At 36.3% G+C, this 22163-nt stretch overlaps 2 protein-coding genes across 4 annotated transcripts in view; both read left to right on the top strand.

Moving 5' to 3' along the window:
- The window catches only part of UEVLD (UEV and lactate/malate dehyrogenase domains), a 30593-nt gene extending 26954 nt beyond the window's left edge, over positions 1-3639 (top strand). For both annotated transcript variants that reach the window (XM_010563866.1, XM_010563867.1), the window contains exon 13: positions 3556-3639. In XM_010563866.1, coding sequence (XP_010562168.1) covers positions 3556-3574 — 19 coding nt within the window. In that variant the 3' untranslated portion in view covers positions 3575-3639. The remainder of the gene's footprint in view (positions 1-3555) is intronic.
- TSG101 (tumor susceptibility 101) overlaps positions 1-21374 on the top strand; it is a 21811-nt gene extending 437 nt beyond the window's left edge. Inside the window, exons 2-10 of one of the 2 annotated variants that reach the window (XM_010563871.1) lie at positions 3556-3640; positions 5374-5439; positions 6021-6184; positions 7556-7682; positions 10302-10368; positions 12097-12188; positions 17956-18158; positions 19631-19870; positions 21043-21374. In XM_010563871.1, coding sequence (XP_010562173.1) covers positions 3556-3640; positions 5374-5439; positions 6021-6184; positions 7556-7682; positions 10302-10368; positions 12097-12188; positions 17956-18158; positions 19631-19870; positions 21043-21132 — 1134 coding nt within the window. In that variant the 3' untranslated portion in view covers positions 21133-21374. Of the gene's footprint in view, positions 1-3555; positions 3641-5373; positions 5440-6020; positions 6185-7555; positions 7683-10301; positions 10369-12093; positions 12189-17955; positions 18159-19630; positions 19871-21042 lie in introns of both variants that reach the window. The other variant, XM_010563870.1, reaches the window with a different exon arrangement.
- Positions 21375-22163: the final 789 nt, after the last annotated feature.

The raw sequence follows: 22163 nt of genomic DNA, 5'->3' as shown, positions 1-22163 counted from the left end.
GGCAGCGCGCGGGGAGCTCCGGGGGTGGCCGTGTCGGCGGCCGGGCGAAGCGGAGGTGGAAGGGTGCTGTCCGGCCACCTGTAAATTGGCTTCGGTTGTAAGGGGAAGGATGGTGCGCCAGAACCGAACGTCTGTCGTTATTCGTAGTCCTACGAAACTTTAGTTCTGGGGCAGGATATGGCCGGTAAAAGCTGAGTAGACACCACTTGCCTAGCTGAGGCTGTCGCGCATCGAAGTGGATCGGAGCTGCCGCGTGGGTGGTTGGCTTGTATGGCATCATTTGCATTCGCTGGTTAAATGAAGGTGGAAGGCAAGTTCAAATTCATTGACTAGGACAAGGGTGGGGGTTTCATCACCTTTGTTTAAGGAAACGGGAAAATCTCTTGGAAGGTAAATCATTAATCAGTGAATCGTACAGAGCCATGTGTAGTTGTGCCGCTCTTTAGGTGAGAACTGGGCTTCGTCCAGCAGCTTGAAATGAAAACCCCTAAGGCTGAATATTTAGGGGGAGTTATGGTTTTGTTTGGGGGGATTTTTTTAACAACATTTAATCGTCGTGTTTGCACAATTTTAAAATGAAATACAACAGGCGAGGGTCTGGTCAAAACTTAAGAAACCTTATTAAAGAGTCTTTCACCTGCATGGAATGATAAGCAGATTTTTTTCTCAGCTTGAAAACAAGTGCAGAATACTAACTTGGTGTCAGCAAATGAGATCATGTATATATTTGTATACATCTGTCTTCCCTATTGCCATGGCACAGAAGAAACAGAATTTAAGGTAATCCCGTGTCCTTTTTCCCCCCACACTCGCCCATTTTATACCCCCATCTGACTTTATGTGGGTATGTTCAAGGTGCAATGTACTTAATAGCTGATGAATTACTACTTCACTACTTTATTTTTCGAAAACAGTTACACTTTCTCTTCTGTGGAGGAAAGCTTAGTGATATTTCCCATATTGAATAGTTCAGCGTGTGAGATAACAAAAGACCTAAGCCCTAGTTTGGGTGAACATAAGCACTTAGTTCAACTTCAGGTACTTACCTGCTGTCTGATCTTGAAAAGCATCTCTGTGATCTGTTTCCTGATATGTAAAACGAGGAGGATGTATTTGCCATCTGAGAATGGAGGAGAAAAAAAAAAAGTTTAGAAACTAAGAATTCAAATTAATCAGCTACCTCTGTAGAGATTACTAGGATCTTATATTTTCCAAAGAGATTTTGACATTTCTTGGAAATGCTCACTGCTTACTATATGAATGCAGGAAAAGATTGTCTTATAATAACGCTAGTATTCCTTAGAATGGAAACGAGAAATAAGCTCAAAAGAGAATGCTTTGTGCTTTAAATAATAAAAAATTCTAGAAAAGCCATCATTCTCATTAGGAAAAACTTCTTCATATGTCGTTTTAATGTACAGAACTTTGATCTTCTGTAGTTATCTGGATCAAAGTAGTGAAATTAATAGCTGATGTAGCATTTAATTTTGCTTGTGGCAGTAGCTGGAATCTTACAAGCTTATCTCTAAGTAAGTAATTATTCATCACTCAGTGTAAAAACTATTTGCAGCAATACTCTTGTTCTTCGTTTTAAGAGACGTATGAAAATATTTTTTAATTTTCAGGTCTTGGGCCTAATTTTTAAAAGTACCCCAGGTAACCAAAAACGGGTTTTATCAGCCACCGTATACCAGACTCCCAGTACATCTGCTGAGCAGGCAGGTGTTATCTATTCCTTGACTAAACTGACTTTAAGACTTTTGTGCCAAAAGTGGAGTTAAGTCCTGACTCTGAATCCTTGTGCTTGTTAGGAGCTTCTGTTAGTGGAAGCCACTTCTTTTCTTGATAGCGATTATGCCAATCTTCTTGAGTCTATATCCTGCGCCATAAGATACATTCCTATAAAAAGACCCCCTCTTTTTACGGTAGCTGGTGGCATGCTCTTATTCATACTGTAGTAACACATTCAGTGATGTGTGTATATACTGCCAGTCTCTGGCTGGCCTAGCTGAAATTTCACAGACCTCTGGCTCCATGTTCTAGCAATGCCTGTTATCTATTTCTTGCTTCCGCTAGGTGTTGGGGAAGGAGGGAGGAATGTACTCAAATGCTAGCAAAGTTGTCTCTCCTCTGTCAAGCCCCTCCTGCACGCTCCCAGTCCTGCACCCACTTTCCAGAGGAGGCTGAGACACTTTGCTGCAGCCCTCCTGTCAAAACAGCATCCAGGGGCTGCCTTGACCCTCTGGCTGATGGACCTCTGCAGGTGCCACATACAGGCGTCCCTACTGGAGGGGTTGCTTGCTTTCCCACACACCAGAATTTTGCAGACTGACTATGTGGCTGGTTTGCCCTTGGTTATTTCAGGAAGATAAGTCACAGCATCCCCCAAAGCGCAGGTGCTTTTTATAGGCTGAGGTGGCATTATTGGAAATGGCATGGTGTGTTCATCTCTGCTCATTAAATAAGAGTTATCATGCCCAGGAGTAGCATCCTTGTCAATCTCTGTAGATAATAGGAAGAAGAGTTAGTTTCCAGGCTTCACAACTCATGAGTGTTTGTTGGAGCAAAGGTGGCCTTTAGCTGTGGCACCACGCTTTGCTCTTGGATAATGTCTGAATTAATTTGTTCAGATGTTGTTAACATCTGCATGCTTTGGGTGCTTTGGGTATCGGACATTTCATTGTGTTGCGCCCTTTGTCTTCCTACCATAGTTGAATGAAAGGATGCTGTTTATGTTCCTTAAGACATCTGAAGATTGTAATTTTTTTATTTTATTACAATGAAAAACATTGTCAAGGGACTACATTGTTAGCTTTTCTTTTTAATGGTAGCTGTCAGGAGGAATGGCCACAAGGTTAAAGAGCTGCACCATGAGGTGAACCAGCTCTCTGTTACCCAGGAGCATCTCCTTTGTTATCTGTGGATTATAGTTCTGAAACTGTTAAATTCTGTAGTAGCGTACCTGTGGTTTACACATCTTCTGTGCTGTGAGTTATTCCCTGCTCCTGATAAGAGGAAGGGGGCGAAACCAGTATTGTTGCTGATAACATCATGCTTTGAAATGTCTGCTTTCTAGTTGATAAAATACGTGAAAATACTGATCAACAGTTGATAAACACTGTGATGCTTTAAAAAGTGCTATGAAAGATATATGAGGTTCAGATCCTAGATAGTTGTGTATCAGGAATGTTCAAAACATCACTATATTTGTTCAGAGATGCATTTTTTTCAGATCCACATATATCTCTCAGATACTGTTGGTTATGGTAGAACATGAATGAAAATGCAGTAGCTTTCCCCAGGTTATTTGATGTATGGACCCTTATTTAAGACTAAAAGCATCTTAACACCTTGTTAAAGTTTGGTAAGTTATATAGGCAATGTTCAGTTAAGTAATATGGAGAAATAAATTCTTATTCCAAAATAAGAGTGGAGAAGAATGTCCATATATCAATGTAAACTCTCATAAATGCAGTCTTTTGGGTTAAGTAAAATGAAATTAAATTACACTGAAAACACAGTCTCTCAAGTAATTCTTCCTCTTTTCTTTTCTAGTATACGTATAGAGACCTAACTGTACAGGAGACAACCAGTGTTATTACTCAGTACAAGGACCTCAAACCTGTCATGGATTCATATGGTTAGTCTGTGCATGAGAAAATTTTTGTTATTGAATTGTTGATGGTTTAGATATATTTGCTAGGTTTTGTGGGGAAAAAGGAGATTAAAACTAGAAAACATAATTTGAGTTTCTCTCTTTGATCTTTGACATCAATACTTCCTTGGAAACACAGATGGTTATTTTCTAAAATAACCTTCCTATATTACTGAGTCAGTCTAACATGCTGAGAAGTGTTGCATTTTTCACAGCTTAACTTTTAGTTAATCGCTCGGTGATGTCATATTGGTTGGTGTCCTGAGATTGCTGGTGTCTTAAAAATTCAGCTTTGCTGTCATATAAAGATATTTTTAGAGTTCTATTTGGAAAGAACTGTAAATCAGTGAACAAATACTTCATTAAAAGTATTTGTGGCTGTCCTTAAGAGCATGAAGAAAACAGTCACGTGTATAGAAAATTGGTATGAGGGGGTTTGTAATGTAAATTTAACAATGACAATCCCTGTTTGTTATCTCTGAGTAAATTCGAGTGCATTAAATGAAGATGGTATCCAGGGTCACCTCCAGAGGCTGAAGGTATAGTTTCACAAGATACAGTGAGCCAGCATAGCTGCTGAGGTCATCCTCCTTCTGACCTTTTTTAACTGTCACCTGTGGGATTCCTCTGTGACCTAATTTATATTACTAATACGTGATCAGAGATTTTATAGTCTTCTGCTTTCTAAATTCTAAATCTGGATTGAGAAGTATTAAGAAGGGACATGGATAGGTAAAAGATAAATTAGTTTTAACTTGAATAGCTGCAAGCCAGCAGCTGTCACGGAAATAAAAATTCATACAGTGACTGGAGAATCAAAAACAATAGTGAAAGGACTGTGGCTGGAATACCGTACACATAACATGCGTAATGATAGTGATCAGAATTCTAGATAGCTTTGAGCTGCAGCAAGAAGCCCTTTTTGTGTTACCTAACTCTTTCTAAGCTGCCTGGGAAAGGCTGAGCACACAACCAAGTAGAGATAATTGATATTATTTGGAGCAGTGAAATGAGCAAGAAAATGGTTACATTGCTGTTGAGACAGTTTTCAAGATTATATTAATAATGAAGTACATACCCCTATTTAAGTCCCAACATGTTCTACCTACCTTTGCAGGACATTAGCACTAAAAGAATTGTACACAATAAACTACATTTGCAGTATGGCTAGAAACTTTCAGGTGAAATTAGGAAAATAAACATAAAATTAGGGAAAAAGAAGAGAAAATAGAAGTTGATTTATTCAGCCAAGAATAATCTATTGGATTGAAAGTAGGGGAAGGCTAAATACAGCAACTCGGTAAGTTGAGGTCAGGGTTCCTGTGCAGTTTGTGAACTAAGACTATGATTTGGCAGTGAGTCAAGTGCTACGCATTTCATCCTATTCAGTGTATTATTGTTTGGTTAAATTACGTTTACTGATTATGTAATAAATGCGTATAGCCCAGTAATTTTCAGTAGTCTTGCTGACCTGGTTGTTTGGAGAAAGCATAAGGAATTCTTTGTAATCCTAAAATGACAGTTGTTTTTTAAACTAAGTTTGAGTTCAGGTCATCTTTGCAGCGATTTATATGATTTGCAGTTTGTATGTTTCCAACATATGTTTATATATGTGTAACTTCTGAAAACTTATGCTAATAAATAGATGGAGTATAACCTGAACAGAGATTAATGTAGCAAATATGTTTCTTTTAAAAATACTATTTGTTCCCTTTCAGTTTTTAACGATGGTTCATCTAGGGAGTTGATGAGCCTCAGTGGAACCATTCCTGTGCCTTACAGAGGTATGCATTTATTATTATCATCACCACCATTATCTTCCCAAATTACACGAAAAACTAGGTTTGTCCTGGTTCAACTTCAATACTTTGGTGATCACTACTTTCTTGAAATCCTTTACTTGTCCAAAGTATAATGTTTTAAAGAAACTGTTCCCTATTTTTGCTGTGGAATAAAATTTTAATGCTGAGCATTGCTTCTTCAGTATTGTACAGCTCTGTAACGTTTCTTTTTTTTTTCAGTACTGCATGTTTTTCAAGCTTCTCAGTTGAATGAGGGTTGCAAACCATTTATTGCTGCAGCTGATGATAATTCAGATTAGGTTCTAGTAATGTTTCATTGTAGAACAAATGAGATAATGTATCAGTGATAAATGATAATTGTAAATCAGAGTTAAATTGTTCGGAAAATTGAGTTCATGGCCATATTGTGAGCCCTTTGTTGAATGGTGTTAGCAGATTTCAGCTTTGGCTTCTGACTCTGCAATTGAATTTACTGGGTTTAAGAATTTTTTATAAATCTGGAGAAGAGAGGATAGTTGAAGAGTTGGAATAACTTTTAAAATCTTTCAAAATATCTTTTCTAGGTAACACGTACAATATCCCAATTTGCTTGTGGCTGCTGGACACCTACCCTTTCAACCCCCCAATTTGTTTTGTTAAGCCCACTAGCTCTATGACAATAAAAACTGGGAAGCATGTTGATGCAAATGGAAAGATATACCTTCCTTATCTGCATGAGTGGAAATATGTAAGTATAGGGAACTTGAAATTCTCAAATTGCGCAGTTCTGAATTCCTTTAGATAGTTGTATCATTTTTAAGAAAAAACATAATCCTCTTTATTTGAGATCTTAAACCATTTTTTTAATGAGAACAACTGCTTATTATTTGTAATGCCTTAAGGTTCAGGGTGTTGCATTCTGTTGCCCGGTTAATTGCATCTTTAGTTACAGTTTGTCTGATTAAACACTGCAGCATAGGCATCCTTCCCTGGCAGGACACTGATGTGAAGATCTGTGAGATAAGAATATTTACAGAAGGGGAATTAAAAATTCTCTTAAAACATCTCTGTGCTGAAATTAATCTCTGTGACTAAAATGGACTTGTATGAGCACTTGGACTTCTTGATATAGATATTGCTGGAGCTTCAAGTATATGGATATATTTGCCTTACCAACAAATAAGGCATTGAGCAGTGCAGGCCTCATAGAAGCTGTGACCAAAACATGGACTTGTAAAGAAGATAAGCTGTGCTGACAAGGTCAGAAGAATGGTACAAGATGCATAGTTCTGTAAAAAATTATTAACGGGAATAAATTTATTAAGCATGGGTGGTAGTTCAGCATTTGCATAGTAATAGTGGAAAATGACTGCCCAGATCAGGATGCAGGTCTTGCAGAAGCAAGAGGATCGTCTAAGATAGAGGTGATACAGAATTCATTCAGTTTGAGAGGCTGGTAAAAATAAGGAAGTGGATTATAGAGCTAAGAAAATATGGAAATATGATATTTAATCTGGTGCTGCATTCTTGATGCTTGTCCTTATTTTGGCAAAATGACATCATGCCTATATTCAATGTAGTTATAAACTGAGAAGCCTAGTTTAGCTATATTTAAAGGACGTTTGTGCCACTCCTTAGTGGGTTAGAGTATTTTTTTCTGTTGAGCCATTCTGAATCTGAGCAAAAGCTATATGCTGTATGAAATTGTAATGTCTGAAAACCTAAGTGATTTGTACTTTTTTCATGTTGGAGAGTGGATTTCAGTTTTTAAAAAATAATTATAATCCATCATTGTACAGTCATTTTCAGTCATTTATTGCCTTGCAGTTGATATGGAACCACGTATTACCCAGTTTATTCTGAGTGTAAATGCTACTGCAGCTGTATTTTGCTATACCATTTTGAATACCAGCTGGCTGGGTTTGGTATCTGTAAAGGAATCCAAAAAAGAAGTTAAATATGCACATATATATACATACATATATTTTTAAAAAATACTAAAACCCCACCAATAAAAACATGGCTTTTGAGAGCTGATGGAATGGTATCATTTTGTTATTCTAGTCAGTTAAATTTCTGTTAGCGAAATCAGCAACTTGTGATTTGCTTACCCTCACAGCCCCAGTCAGACTTGCTAGAACTGATTCAGGTCATGATTGTTGTGTTTGGTGAGGAACCTCCAGTCTTTTCTCGGCCTACCGCTTCATCGAGCTATCCACCATACCAGGCAACAGGCCCACCAACTAGTAAGTGGTCATGACTACTAATTTCTACAAATACTCATATTAATATTCCAAAGTGATTGTTGCTCTGCACAGTTTGTCAATAAATGATGTATTCTACTCTTCAATGACTTTCTCTGTTGCTGGCTAATGAATTCACCTGTGCTGTACGTGACCTTTTTGAACTATGTTGGAAGAATATGTGTGGTTTTTTGGCTTTTGGAAGGGAGGGAAAAATCGGGTTTGTATTTAGAAAAAAAAACCCAAAACACACACAAACACCCCGCCCAAGCTTCTCAAAACAACCAGTAACCTGTCAACATTCAGAGATGTCCTTAAAGAGATCATTCAGATAAGTCTCTTTGTATCTTAATTTTTTTTATTCTGATAATACAAGTCCGTCTGTTAAGTTTCCTGCAACCATTGATTTCATAAGCAAAAGCACATGGCTTGTGTTTCCTATGCGCACACTCCTGGGTTTTTTTGTTGTTTGTTGGGTTTTTTTGGTTGTTTTTTTTAATAATCGCTGGCTGAATATGAAAAAAACCCTGCCATGTGATTTTTCATTCTTCTCTGTTGATTTGGTACTCTGACTTGGTGCCCATTCTTATTTTCTTGCAAAAATTCTCAAAACTTTCTGAATCTTCTATTTATTTAAACTTCTGGAGGCATCTTATTTTAAGGACTGGGGATAGGTGGGTGGGGGAAAAAAGGGAAGTAGAAAACAGAAAATCCTAGAAACTCTTCCAAGAGGACACTCTGCACTGGGTGGAAAAAAAAACCAAAACAGTAGAGTAGACCTACTCAAGCCAAAGACGGGGGCAGGAGGGGGAACAGGTTAGCTGCAGATTGTTTTATGATATAACAGTTCTACATTAATGTAATGGTAGAGTAGGTGTATCGGGGATTATATATTTTTGCTGTATTTTTAAGGCTGTGTCCATTTTCTATTGAAATACGGCTTTTATCAGACCATAGTGTTAAATCTGAAAAGCTGAAGTACTATTCATTACAATTTCCAGCTGAAACGATTTTTAACAGGGTCTTAGGTTCTTAAGACTGAGAAAAGGGGTAGCAAACATAAATGGGACCATTAGGGGTAGCTGGTTAAAGGTGTTTGGGACTTTTTAGCTTGTCCAGCACTAGCCTACCTATAAGAGCACTAGATGATTTTACTGTTCTGATTTTCCAAGAACAGCAGGTGTCAGTACAAGTATAGTTTTAGTGGAGACTGTGACCTGTATTATGCTTTAAGGAAGGACTATCAATTGAAATACAATTGATTACTCTTGTAGTTGCTCAGTTCTAGCATAGCTGCAGTAATTTTAGTGGAAATGTTTCAGGATTTTCACATTGTTAATAGCTACTTAGTTCTACTAGTGTAATCAGTTTTTCCTTATTTTACAGACATTTAGTTTGGGGTTTTTTTAAGTTCTAGATACGCTGTTTAAGAAGAAATTAAGCCCTTTTTAAAAAATTGAATAATTTGAAAGCATTAAAGGATGAAAATAGCTCAGCTCTTTAAAAAAAAAAACTATTTGATGTAATATTCCTAAAATTACTAGAAATGTGGAATAAATATATTCAAAACATAATTTTAATAATAGAATTGTCAGAGTTCCAAGAAGGAACTTAAAATGGCTGAGACTGTTAAAGCCTTAGACATTTATATGTGCTGATAAAAAAAATTTTAAAGTATAACTTCTAAATAGCAGAAATTACTGGATAAGAACATGATTGGATTGTTAAACAGCTAATCAACTGTTGTGAAGTCTAGCTACTCTGAAGGTACTTAAATTATGCACATTTTTTTTTAGTGAATAGAGAACAATGGCTGCATTGGAAAGGTTATTTTCTTTTTTCAGCTATTATAAAAAACGGAGACAGCTCTTTACGTTCGTCATCATTAATAACATGCCATTTTTATTGAGTTCCCTAGCTGCAGATACTTTTTCTTAACTATCCACATTTTACTTAGTACAACTACTTGTGCTTTTTTTAAATCAATACCCATTTTTATCTATGCAGTGGTTAGTTTAAAGTAATGCTTAAGAAAAAAATAAATATGCAGTGAAAGGTGTTCTAGCTACTTGTTCTAAGGAGTGTGTAATAGACTTCAACTACAGTTCTCATACTCTCCCTCCAAACAAAATACTCTGAAAATATTTTAACCACAGTTGATAGGTAGAAGTGGAATCTTCAGAAATGCAAAAATTGCCTGCATTTTGTGAAAATGTGCTTGTATACAGAAAGGAAGTTCTCTAACTGGCCAATACATGGAGGGAAGGTCCACGAAAGTTTAGTACTTTGTGTTTTGAGGGGAAACAGCTGCGTTGGTCAGTTGGCACAGAGATAGCTCACAACAAACATTTGCATGTATCCCTCTTGCCAAGCTGCAGAGGAGCAGCATGGGAAATGTCTGGGAGTGTTGTGAGAAGTGGTGGTGTTAGAGGATGCAGGGTACACGTTTTTGAGGGGTTTTGGCCATAGAATGACCTCTTTCTCTTGTTTCATTGTGTTATACTGTATGCATTGTTCAGTAATATTTTCAAAACCATCTTACTGCAGCTTAATATATATGTGATCTTAATATATATTAAACTTCTGAAAATTAAAAATACATAAAATCATTACTTTATTTAGCTTCCTATGTGCCGGGCATTCCAGGTGGAATATCTAACTATCCAGCAGGAAGCACTCCAAACCCGAGGTAAGAACTCCTTTAAACCATCATCACTTTCATGATAGTTTCACTGAATAGTAACTAGTCTTAATTGTATTTTCTTGTGGTATATTTGTTGTATAATTATTGTGTTAGCAGGTTTTTGTAAAAGTGAGGACTGAATTCTTGTCAATAGCCAAAAGAAAGTTTGAGAAAGGTTTATCTTTCTTGGTGTTGCTTGCTTCAAATACAATATACCTGGGTGATAAATATATTTTGAAAATTATTACCTAACTCCCAGATGTTATCTTGCTTCACTCATATATTGGATTAGTTTTTATAACGTTGATATGTTTACATGATACAGAAAGAAATGTACCCCTACAAGTTGGGGGTGTTCATGAGCTTTGTTAGTATTGTTTGGGGTAATTAGCAACTCAAAACATTGAACAAAACAATTGCTGGATTAATACAAACCTTCACTCCAGCATAAATGTGGACTTAATTCAGAGCACTCTAGGAGAATTTGAAGGGCATAAATTATTTTAAATGCTTTTTATTAATACAAAACAAGACTTTTTAAGTATATTGTGTAATAGTTTGGAATGAAGCTTTTCCAGAAGACTTGCAGTTCTGTCTTAGCAAATAGTTAGGTCCTGATTGCTGCCTCCTAGTGTGTGCCTACATTTTTTCAAATCATAACTAATTCTTTTTATTATTAATATCCTTACGTTCTGATGTTGTGTTAGGAGCATATGAGGAATTGCTGTAGTATATAACATTTTGATTTAAAAAAAATTAAAACATTCAAAACCCTCTAAGCATTAGGAACATGGGGTGTTATGTTTTAAGAAGTTAAAAATGGAGATTTTGGTAACTACTTAGGGCAATTTTTTTTCCTCCTGAACACGTTTATTTAAAGTGCTCTTAATGTTTGTACAAAAATGAATGATAGAAGAACTGTTTTTAAAATAATATAATTTATGAATTAACAGAAAGGTTTTAAGAACTTTTGAATTTGCAATTATGTGGAGAGGCACAGAATATGCTTATTTTTTATTTTACATGTTTTTTTGTACTGTTTTGTTTACTTATAGCCATGGTTAATACTCTGCTGTATGCAGGTGTGTGTCAGTCTAGTACTGACTAATTTGAGTCCTTGTTTCAGTTGATAGTAAATGTATTTTAGAAAGGTTTTGTAGACTGTCATGTCATATGTCATCTTGCAATTGTTTCAGGGAACAAATGAATACTTTTGCTTTCCTTCATCCTTCAGAGCAGGGCTGAGAATTTGTGGAGGAGTTTCATCTTGCAATCTTATTTTGCACAATATTTTTAGGTTTACATAAAGCAGTTCAGCAGTCATCTTGTTAACTATTCTCGTACTAAAAATTATTAAATTGAAATTGCTGTTTGTGAGTTTGTAGCTAGAATAATTTCTTTTGGATACTTTCGGGGTTTCGTATGGCAAGTTGGAAATGGTATGGTAAGATTAAGAGATTGAAGAGAATTTGGAATGATCCAAATGCTTGACCAGGCAGTAACAACTAGTTAGGTTTTCAGATAAAATGGTATCATCTTAAATCATACCAGAAATCTAAATTGTGAAAGATGTTAATGTGAACAGGAAAAGAGAAAAAGTATAAGTTAGCCTGCAATTTAAACGTTTTATTATGTAAAAAACAGTTTAACATGGTGACATATAAAGATAATATACATGGATGATATCTTACAAATAGTTACATAACATTAGCATATCTTTCTTTGTCACAGCAGCTACCCAAACTATCCTTATACGGGTGGTGTTCCATTTCCAGCAACCACTAGTGTTCAGTACTACCCTCCTCAGCCTCCTGTGACTACTGTTGGTGAGTAGCTTTGAAAGGATTACTCTGAAGTGAAGCTTCCCTCTATAACTGATATGTAAAGAAAGAAAATGGAAAGAGGAATGTATTGTTCTTAATCTGACCTTCCAAAGTATTGATCTTCAATCAAAAAAGTTATTCAAAGGAAGAATAAAATACATTTTATGTTCTTTGCCTTATATTTTATTCAGTCAGAAACTTGATAAATTCCTGGTTTTGTGCAATGCATTGTGTGTGCTCCGAGTATTTTGAAGAATACTGCATGTAACTACCTTTCTCACCCTTTGACTGTAGGTAACTTTTGATTGTGTGTGTTGCTCTGTTCGTGGTCATGGTTTATAACAATGCTTTTGTCCTCATTTAATCATCTACTGGACTCACTTGGTTTGTTCTATACTTTCTTTACTCCAAAAGTCATAGCTATCTAAAGCAGAGGTTTCCAATGCATTTGGAATGAGCTTCATTTTTACTGAGTTTCTTCTCTAGCCTCTTCACTGTTGCTTCTTAATAGTCTCTACTTGTTATTTCCTTCTTCCCTTCAGCAGCAAGGTCTAGGGTGTTAACGTGTATCTTTTCCAGTTTGCTGCTCTCTGGCCCTTTGCTGGCAAAATACACTAGCTTGGTTTCTGCTATGCACCTCACTTTTAGTGTATGTGTAACAGATTGAGAACCAGTGATAAAGGTCATCTAGTTAAGTAGGAAGCTGGTGCAGTAACTTTCTAGTTGGATGATAGTCCTTTTGGAGCAGTTACGTGCTAAGGACGTAGATTTGTTTGTGACCTTTTTCAGAATATCAATCATTTGTAGTCTCTTGCACCATGATGTAAAAGTGCCTCCATAGGTTCTTAATGTGTGAACTCCCAGTTATTTATACACACTCTTCCCTCCAGAACTGTGTGTTTTGAAATTTTCATTCACACACATAGGGACAAAGCAAGTTCACAGCTTGGCAAGGGAAGGTAGATGCTTCTACTTTACTCTTAAAATATTTGAGGAGTTGTTCTGTTGTTACAGAATTTGGAAACAATAGCAAGTTGTATTTCATATTCTTCTTGTGCCTGATCCCATCCTTTGTGTCCAAGTTCTTTCAGCCTTCTGAATTAGAAAAGTCTTCTCCGAAAGTTGTTGGCCATTTCAGTGGTTATTTCCACTCTGAGGTGATGTGTGTCTACCATGCAAAAGATGCTGTCTCACTGAAGTAGCTCAACCAGTACTCAGTGTTGGGGGCCTGTAGTTGGGTCCTTGGGAATTAATGGTCTCCACCGGCCCTTGTGTAGGGAGGTGATAAGAACCTTTCTAGGGAGCATCAGCTTTCTGCAGCATCTTTCTCAAACAGATCCAGTTTTGCTTTTATGTAGTAGAGAGTTAATTTAAAATGCAGATATGTCCTATTTCAGTTCTTTCCCTTGTTTTCATCCCCAGTGAAGATGAACAGAGGTGGAATATCTGCCAGATATCATAGAAGGCTCTTCAAGTCCTGAGGTAGATCATCTAATGCCATGTTGTAATGTCAGATTTTGTAGTGGCAATTTAACATTAGACTGATTCATTTTATGCAGCTAGGTAAAAGTCATACACCTGTTATACATGGTTTATCTTCTGTGCCAAATGAAATGCAAACATGTTTCTAATAATCCACTGTATTGACAGTACTGTTTGGTTTTTTTATAGTACAGTATTTTTTTTTCTTTACACTGAAAATGTTTATTTCCTATACAGATTGTTTGGCTATGGTGTATTGTGATAGTTTATTTAGGAGCATATCAGGTGCTTTAGAGTTTTGTGTGGGTGGTGGTGGGGTGTTTCCTATAGTGAGCTTAGTTTGAATTAAGTGAAAAAACTCATTCAGAGTAGCTTAAGTTTTTAATAATAGCTGTTTTTTTAAATAGTCCTTCAGGGTTTTTCTTTCTGTTCAGTCATCTGCCATTAATTACCTTTCTGATGCAGTTACTAGTTTGATGATTATGTAAGGTCACTTCTGAAACCAGACTCTCCCTGGTAAAGGTTAAGGGTTTCAGTGCTCTGTGGATTTAATGGCTATGTGCCATAAAATCTTCCCCAAGCTGGGCTAATTATGGAAGTAACAGAAAATGCTAAGGGTTCATGCTCTTTAAGAAGATACATAAAATCTGATTGAGCTATATTAAAATGATCCTTTATATGTTCGAAGACCTCTTTCCTATCTGTTGGCATTTCTGTGTGAACTTCCATTGTGTTAGTTGTATTGTGATTTTATTTTTTTTCTCTGTCCTAGTTTACTGTTACAGTGAGCCTTGTATAAAATCTCCCAGAGTGAGGGCTATTGGCGGGGGGGGGAGTAGAACTGATGACTGTTCTGACTTTGTGTTAGAGAATAATTCATTATGTAAAGTGAAGAGCAACTGAAATCATGCTGATGCTATTCTTGAAGTGAAATCGGACCTTTTTGTTTTGATTTGGAACATGTATATTTACAATTGTCTGCCTTAAACAGGAAGTCCTAAACAGTGAATAAACTCTTTGTCCCAGATAGTTTGACTGACTTGGTTTAAGTTTTACTTCTCAGTGTACAAAGTACTGTTCTTTTCTGCTTTTCATAAGAAGCAGCAATGATGAATTCCTGCGTTTGTGTGCATGGTGCCATCTGACAGCTTCTGTTGCTGATTCTAATAGATAGTTAACAAAATATTGAAAATTACCTTGTTGACTGGCAACAGAGTGAATTGCTTAAGCCAGAACTGTAAATCACATCAAGTGTTGGGACATTTAGGTTTTCATAAGGCTATCTTTGCACCAGTTGATTAATAATTCAGTTTCTTTTTTCCAATAGTAATTAGCTTATTTTTAAAAAAATACACACATTCTGGTGCAATTTGTATTTAAGTAAAGTGCTTACATAACAAAATCTAATGTTTTCTTAATTTTAGAAGAATTTGGTGTATTGGTAAGCATGATGTGCATCTCCCCATAGTTCCTCTCATGTTATTGCATAGCTTTATTTTTCCACATGCCTGGCTTAGTTAGTGTAGGTTTTGTGGACAGGAATAGAGAAAAAAGCATAGGGAAGAGATATGAATTTATGCAATCTTGTTCTGTTAGCAGCAGAAGTCCAAAAAATCCTCTGGATGTTTTAAGGATTCTGAGGTGTGCAGTCCTGTCAACAACAGTTTGCATTTGTTAGTGTAACAATACCAACAGATGCTCCAAATAGAATTTTATTCTTTTTTTTTTAATAATGATGGTCTAACAGAAAATTGTTAATTTTTCCATTCAGATGCTTGTTTCTAAAGGCAGAGTTTAGATTTTTAAACTGTGTTCTGGATTGTTGCTGGTTATCAGGAAGATACCCAGCCTAACCCAAGAACGCTGTAATGTCAAAATTTCACTAAACAGCCCACCCTTGTCCTGAATAAATGTAGTAAAATTATTGTAATCTTATTTGTAGCTAATAGTAATTTAGTTATTGAGAACTATCAACAACATATTAAAAAATACATTTATCACTGTTCATCTTAGTGTAATTTACTCTAAAAATACCAATGTTTGAACTACTGTGTTTAAAATGGCAAAATTAATGTGCGGTTTGAGTTGCTTGTTCGCTTTTGCTTCTTCTGAGGGCCTGTGATTATTAAGAAAGGTAAAGAGGTTGATTGGATTTCAGCTGACTTGAGACACTTTCCTGAACCTTTGGGGAGGAAAAACAAAAGATCTGCTAATGGTTTTGTCTTTGGCTATGAAAGATTCACAGGAGACTTGATGAATATTTTTTTTACTTTGTAATTTTTTGAGATGTAGGGTACTGAGAAAGATGATGTACATAATGCCGTGACAACTTCAGGGTTTTGATAACTGTCTCTGGATAAAAAGATATACTGGTAAAATTTCTTTTTGCAAATTTTCTTTCCAGTTACAGAACTTCAAATCTCTCTACATTTCACCCATAAAAGTTGGAAAGTTTAGGCACTTGCTTTATTAGTAGTTGTTACAAGCTAATTGAAATTTCACTGATCTAAAAGGTATGAGGCACAAGCATGGATAAACTGTGACACTAGTTATTCTCATAGAAGAATGACTGAAGTGGCTTGTGATAAATACGGATACAGTTCTGTAACCAGTAGCCACTTCACATTTTCTAGAGCAATCTGAGTTTCCTGGTCTGCAGATACACAGCACTTCCTGTAACAGACATAAAGGATTTACCTTTCTATTGAAAAAGGTGTTAGTGACAGACTTGAAATTAGGTAATCTCATTGAAAGGCTGATTTTCAAAAGCAATGCTGATATTCAGGCTTAAATGTGAAAGCTTCTAGTGCTTCAGAGGGAGAGGGACTGATGAAATATATTAGAGAATTTTTTTTCTTCTATTGTATTTTCTAGTATTGCTGCATGGAAATGTGATAAGCTGAAATTACAAGTTGTACTTAGCAATCAAAGCAATCAAAAAAGGTAGTAACCTCTGTTGTTTTAACTCAGTTACAGCCGCTGTTGCTGTTTAATTGTGACATCAATCATTTATAGAAGCTAGTTATATAATACTAGAACAATATTGGTCAGTAGTTTGTTTGATTACTACTAAAATCACTACCCAGAGTTTTTGAGCACGATGGACCAAGTGAAACTGGCAAATCAGTATACCTGCAATCAAATTGTATGTCATCATCTTTGTCTTACACTTACCCAAAATAGCTATGCTCGCTTTTGTTAGAATCAAATTGTATAACTAATTCCACAGACTCTCTGTATGCTTGATTAATACTCTTTATTCGGCTAACATCAAAGAAGTATTTTATCCAGAGAGAATTTTTACAGCTTCTTCATGGGTGCCACTACCTAATTTTTTAAACAATGTTCCCCCCTATCCCACTCCAATTACAGTACCATGCTGCAGAAGTTTAAAAAAACAGATGGTAGGCCCAGTATAACACTGAACATGTACCTAAAAGACTGCCATCTGATCTTAGTCTGCTAGAACATATCTATAAACCATATGCTAATACGATTGATTAGTATTTCTCTCTCAGCTTTATAATCTTTCAATAAATGTTGCTTGTTAAAGTAAGATTACCTCAATAACAAATGTTCTATATTAATGCTGATTGTTTACTGCCCTCCCATACATGCCCTAGGATGGCTGAATGACTGGAAAGACTAGATCATGCTGTAGCTTTTTAATCACTTGATACTGTCCAGTAATTTGTCACTTAAACAGACCCTGCTATTTGATCTTCATAAATATAAAAGGGCAGCAGTTAAGATCTTTTTCATTGAAATTATTTTTGTTAGCTTAGTGTTCAACTATTTTTATTAATCTTAAAAAAAAAAAAGGAAAAAAAAAAAGAAAATCCCAAAACCAGTAATTGGCAAGCTTCAAGAAAGAGTACCTATAGGCAAATACACTGTGTCAAGCCAGCCATTACATTAATTGTGGTTGAATGCATGTATCCATTAATTCCTGTAGAGTTTACCAGAAATTTATTCTTCTTTAAAAGGACTTAGACTAACAACAATTGTAGACTTCAGGGGAAATAGCCAGCCCATTTTTAAAGGAAGATTGTGGATATGAGAATAATAAAGTGAATGAATGGATGCATACTCTTAAATTTACTTGTGTACATCTTAATGTGTTTAATCTCACTGTGGTCTCTTCACTGCTTCTGAAAATTATTATGGAAACCAGTTTATTTTACTGTCTCGTATTGCTAAAGTACATACAGCAAGTTAGCCACTTCTTTCAGACTGGCTTTAAGTGCAGAACAGAGTTAATTTTATGCTTATGAATTTTCTTGTGCAGGACCCAGTAGAGATGGAACTATCAGCGAGGATACCATTCGAGCTTCCCTTATTTCAGCAGTCAGTGATAAACTGAGATGGCGGATGAAAGAAGAAATGGATCGTGCACAAGCTGAACTCAATGCCTTGAAACGGACAGAAGAGGACCTGAAGAAAGGACACCAGAAACTGGAAGAGATGGTAACTCGTCTGGATCAAGAAGTGGTAAGTTGAGATGAAACACTGCTCTGTATCTGAGTCCTAGTAGTGAACAGAAGCAAGTAATTAATTCATTATTAAGCATGATAGAAATATCAATCCTTCCAGTGTGTTGCTTTTTAAATATATATTCTCTTTCACAATTGAGGTGCATGTGTTCAGACTGAAGCAAGTCAGAAATAGCAGTGACCGTAAGATGCATTGTCCTGCATGTATCTTACAAATGTCACCGTTCAGTAGTAGAGGAACAGTATTCTTTTTCCCCATCTCCCTGTGAAAGTTGTCAGTGGTGTGAGATTATTTCATAATTGTGTCTCAGTTTCTGGATAATTATGTGTAACAGCAGCACTGGAGAACATTTTCGTGTCTTAGTGCAGAGATGCTAATTTTAGTCACAGCCTTCTTGTATAACCTGCAGACTTTCCCTTTCCCAGACAAGAGTCTCTCCTACTCAGTATGCTCAGAAATTCCTGCAGTTTTTCATTAAGCCCTGACATCATCTGCTTAGTCCATCTGCTCCTTGCATTACTGCTTGGGAGTAAGGTTTGGGGATTGATGAGCAGTTTCTGAAATGAGCTCAGTGCTCAGATATGGTTTAAAAAAATAATTAGAAATTATTAATCAGGACTAGAGAACAGGAGATACCATTATGTCACCATATAAATCTATGATGTGCCCACTTAAAACGTTGTGTTTAATTCTAGTCTTTCATATCTTGGAAGGAAAGGACATAATAGAACTGCAGATGTTTGATGCAAAAGCAAGAAGGATGACCCAGCATATCAGACAGCTTCTGTATGAAACATGACTAAGTAAGCTAGAACTTCAGTCTGGAAAAAAGACAGTGGGACCAGAGCGAGTGTAATATAATAGTCTGTACGGCTTTGAGTAATGTGAGGAAAACCACAGTGGTGTACAGTCTATTCCAGTGTGTTAGCTGTGGGGCATCAAAAATATCAGGAGGCAAATTCAAAAGTAGCAAAAGGAGGTACATCTCGTACAGATGTAGTTAAATTAGTTACCATTAGTGGGTAAAGCCAGCATATTTTGTTTCCTGTCAATACAGTTACGTGTTTGTTTGATCCACGCTCAGCAAACTTACACAGGAACTTACTCCAAAAGACACATTTCCAAAGAAAATAATTATTTTGGCTTTGCTTTTATTATCTTTAGCTAATTTAAAGGGTTATTTTTCCTTACATGGCACCTTCAAAATACTTAGACTGTTAGCATGCCTTCCCTACAATTACAAATTGGTAATGGATTGACATTATCTAAAACAGCCTTTACTTTTTTAAAATGAAAGAGTCCGAAATCTATAGATTGGTAGCTCTTTCTTTTGTGAAAATTATAATAGAGATGAGTAGAGAAGTAAAAAATCAACTTGCATGTCTAAAAATCTTTCATCTTGACAGTTGTATCACAAGAAGACATTCAGCTCTTGAGACCTAAGAAATAAATATCTTAATTGTTTTTAGGCTGAAGTTGACAAGAACATTGAACTTCTCAAGAAGAAGGATGAGGAGCTCAGTTCTGCCTTAGAGAAAATGGAAAGTCAGTCAGAAAATAACGACATAGATGAAGTTATTATTCCTACAGCACCACTTTACAAGCAGATCCTGAACTTATATGCAGAGGAAAATGCAATTGAAGACACCATCTTCTATCTTGGGGAAGCATTGAGACGCGGAGTGATAGATCTAGATGTCTTTTTAAAGGTAGGTTTCTTGGGATGTTTTTAAGATGTGCATTTTAAATAAGTTTAATACTTCAAACTCTTTTGTTCAGCTTATTAATGTTAGTGATTTCTGCACTGAAGAGGATCCTGTAAGAACATGAATACTTACATATTGAAACATAAATTTTAAAAGAGGAATTTCAGAATTAAGATAAAAGACCAATTTTAAAAGCATTGTAGATAGGAAGTAATTTATCATTAGGGTGCAACAATGTCAGCATAAGCTTTCCATTGGGCTTGCATCCTAATTCTGGAGAAACTAACTTTAAGGGTGATGGGAATGTTCAGACAGCTTTTCACTTGCAGTCTATGGATGCCTGTGCTGAGGCAGCCAGTGGAGTGTTAGAATTGTAGAGGGGGGGGAAGGAAAGCCAGCTAGTTTTGTGTCTCTAGCAGAGACTCTCTTAGACAATTTGTTCCCTTTCTTTGCTGTCCTTAATGCTGAAAGTTTTCATGATGTCTGACCTAATAATCTTCCTTTGTTTTGAACTTATGTGCATGTTGATGGCACATGAAGTAAAACCAGATCTGTTGTTATTTCGAAAAGATTAAAAACACTTTTTAACGTGGAATAAAACTACACAAAATGTATATGTCAGAGTAATTAATGTTGCCATTGAATCTGGAAGGATTAGTGTGCAGAAGTGTTAATAGTCTGTAGCGGGGCCACTGGGTAACAAGAGTTACCAGTCCTTCCTTTTTCTAACAATTGAGGTTCACCCCAAGTTACCACTTAAGCTTTGCTTTTATGTACAATGCAGTACTTACAGACATATTATTTCCTCCTTATGTAGCTTGCTAGTTCTGGTTATCTGCTGTTAAAAGAACTGTTCTCTGCCCTATGGGAAATGCATTCATCTGACTTCACCTTGGAGTACATATTACTACTTTTCTCTTTGATAAGAATATGTGCAGAGTTAATAATTAAAATCACAAAAAATATACTATAGTGATTACATTTGGCAGCTATCTGCAGGTCATTTTAAGCCAAGAAAATGCCATTTAGTAGACTAATGCATTTCATGTTTACAAAAAACTAACATCCCGTTTGGGTCATGGAATATGTCATGCTTTGAAAATTTGAATTGCAATATAATTAAGATCATATCAAAACTTTCCCAATAGCCAGCTGTTCTTCTTTTCTTTCTGCAGCATGTACGTCTTCTGTCTCGCAAGCAGTTCCAGCTGAGGGCATTAATGCAGAAAGCAAGGAAGACTGCTGGACTCAGTGATCTCTACTAAATTCTCAGACTTTAACTGGGAAGTTAGATTTCCTTATGAAGCAGCCCTTCTCTTAATATTTCTCTTAATCAGTAGGTGCCCAGAATAAGTTATTACATCATTCAAGTGTAAGATATTTTGAATCAATAATATATTTTCTTTTTGGTAAAGACTAGCTTTTATTAATGCACTTTCTATCTCCTGTAATCTTTGTGCTGGTGGACTTACGCTGAATAAAACTTGTTGCATACTTTCTTCCTCTACAGAACTGTGTATGATGTGCTTGCTTTACAAACAGGCCTGGCTTATGCAGTGTCAGCTTAACCATACTTTCACTTTACTTCTGAGATTTGGAAGACTTTTTAGTGTCCTGAACTGGAAAAATTCATGTTTTGGTGTAACTGACCTTTGTTATGACCAGTAAAGACTGAAAACTCAGAATTTCAAGGCCCTGCTGTTTGACCTAGCTGTTGACATCCAAGGATTGTTTTCTGGAAGTGAGCCTAGCAACTGTTACATTGACTTGCCTGTTCTACTATCAGATCACGGTCATAGTGGAGTATACCTTATGGTGCCTTAAGAAGCCTTGATGTATACTGCATTTTTCCACCAGAAAATGCTAGGCAAAAGACAGTCTGCTACATTTGGTGTTGCACTACCTGCCAGGCAGAAAACACTACACACCAGAATGCCACAGGAAGCATTGGACAGAGCTAGTGATTAAACACTGCACTGTCTGCAAAAGAGGGTATGTTGTACAGAGCATCTCCCAGTTGGGAGTGCTGTAGGGATTCATGGTGCTGCTGTCCTTTTCCATTTGCTTTTGTAGACTGCCTCTGCAAAGCTAGCTTGAAAACCAAAGTTTCTTGGTCTTGGTGCAGTAATCAGTGTGGCTCAAAACTGAGCGTTTGTCTTAAGGCTTTTGATGTTACCATTGGATCTGAGGAGGCTGGAATTCATATTAAAAAGCTGAGTGAGACTTCATGAAACAAAAATTGTAAGTCAGTCAAGTCCTGTGGATCTTCTGAAAGCTTTGAAAATGCCTTCATACC

This window comes from Haliaeetus leucocephalus, unplaced genomic scaffold (genome assembly GCF_000737465.1).
Source record: "Haliaeetus leucocephalus isolate CR32 unplaced genomic scaffold, Haliaeetus_leucocephalus-4.0 Scaffold173, whole genome shotgun sequence".
Classification (NCBI taxonomy): Eukaryota; Metazoa; Chordata; class Aves; order Accipitriformes; family Accipitridae; genus Haliaeetus; species Haliaeetus leucocephalus.
Note: the sequence above shows the minus strand (reverse complement) of the source record. Positions and strands in the feature narration are given on the sequence as shown.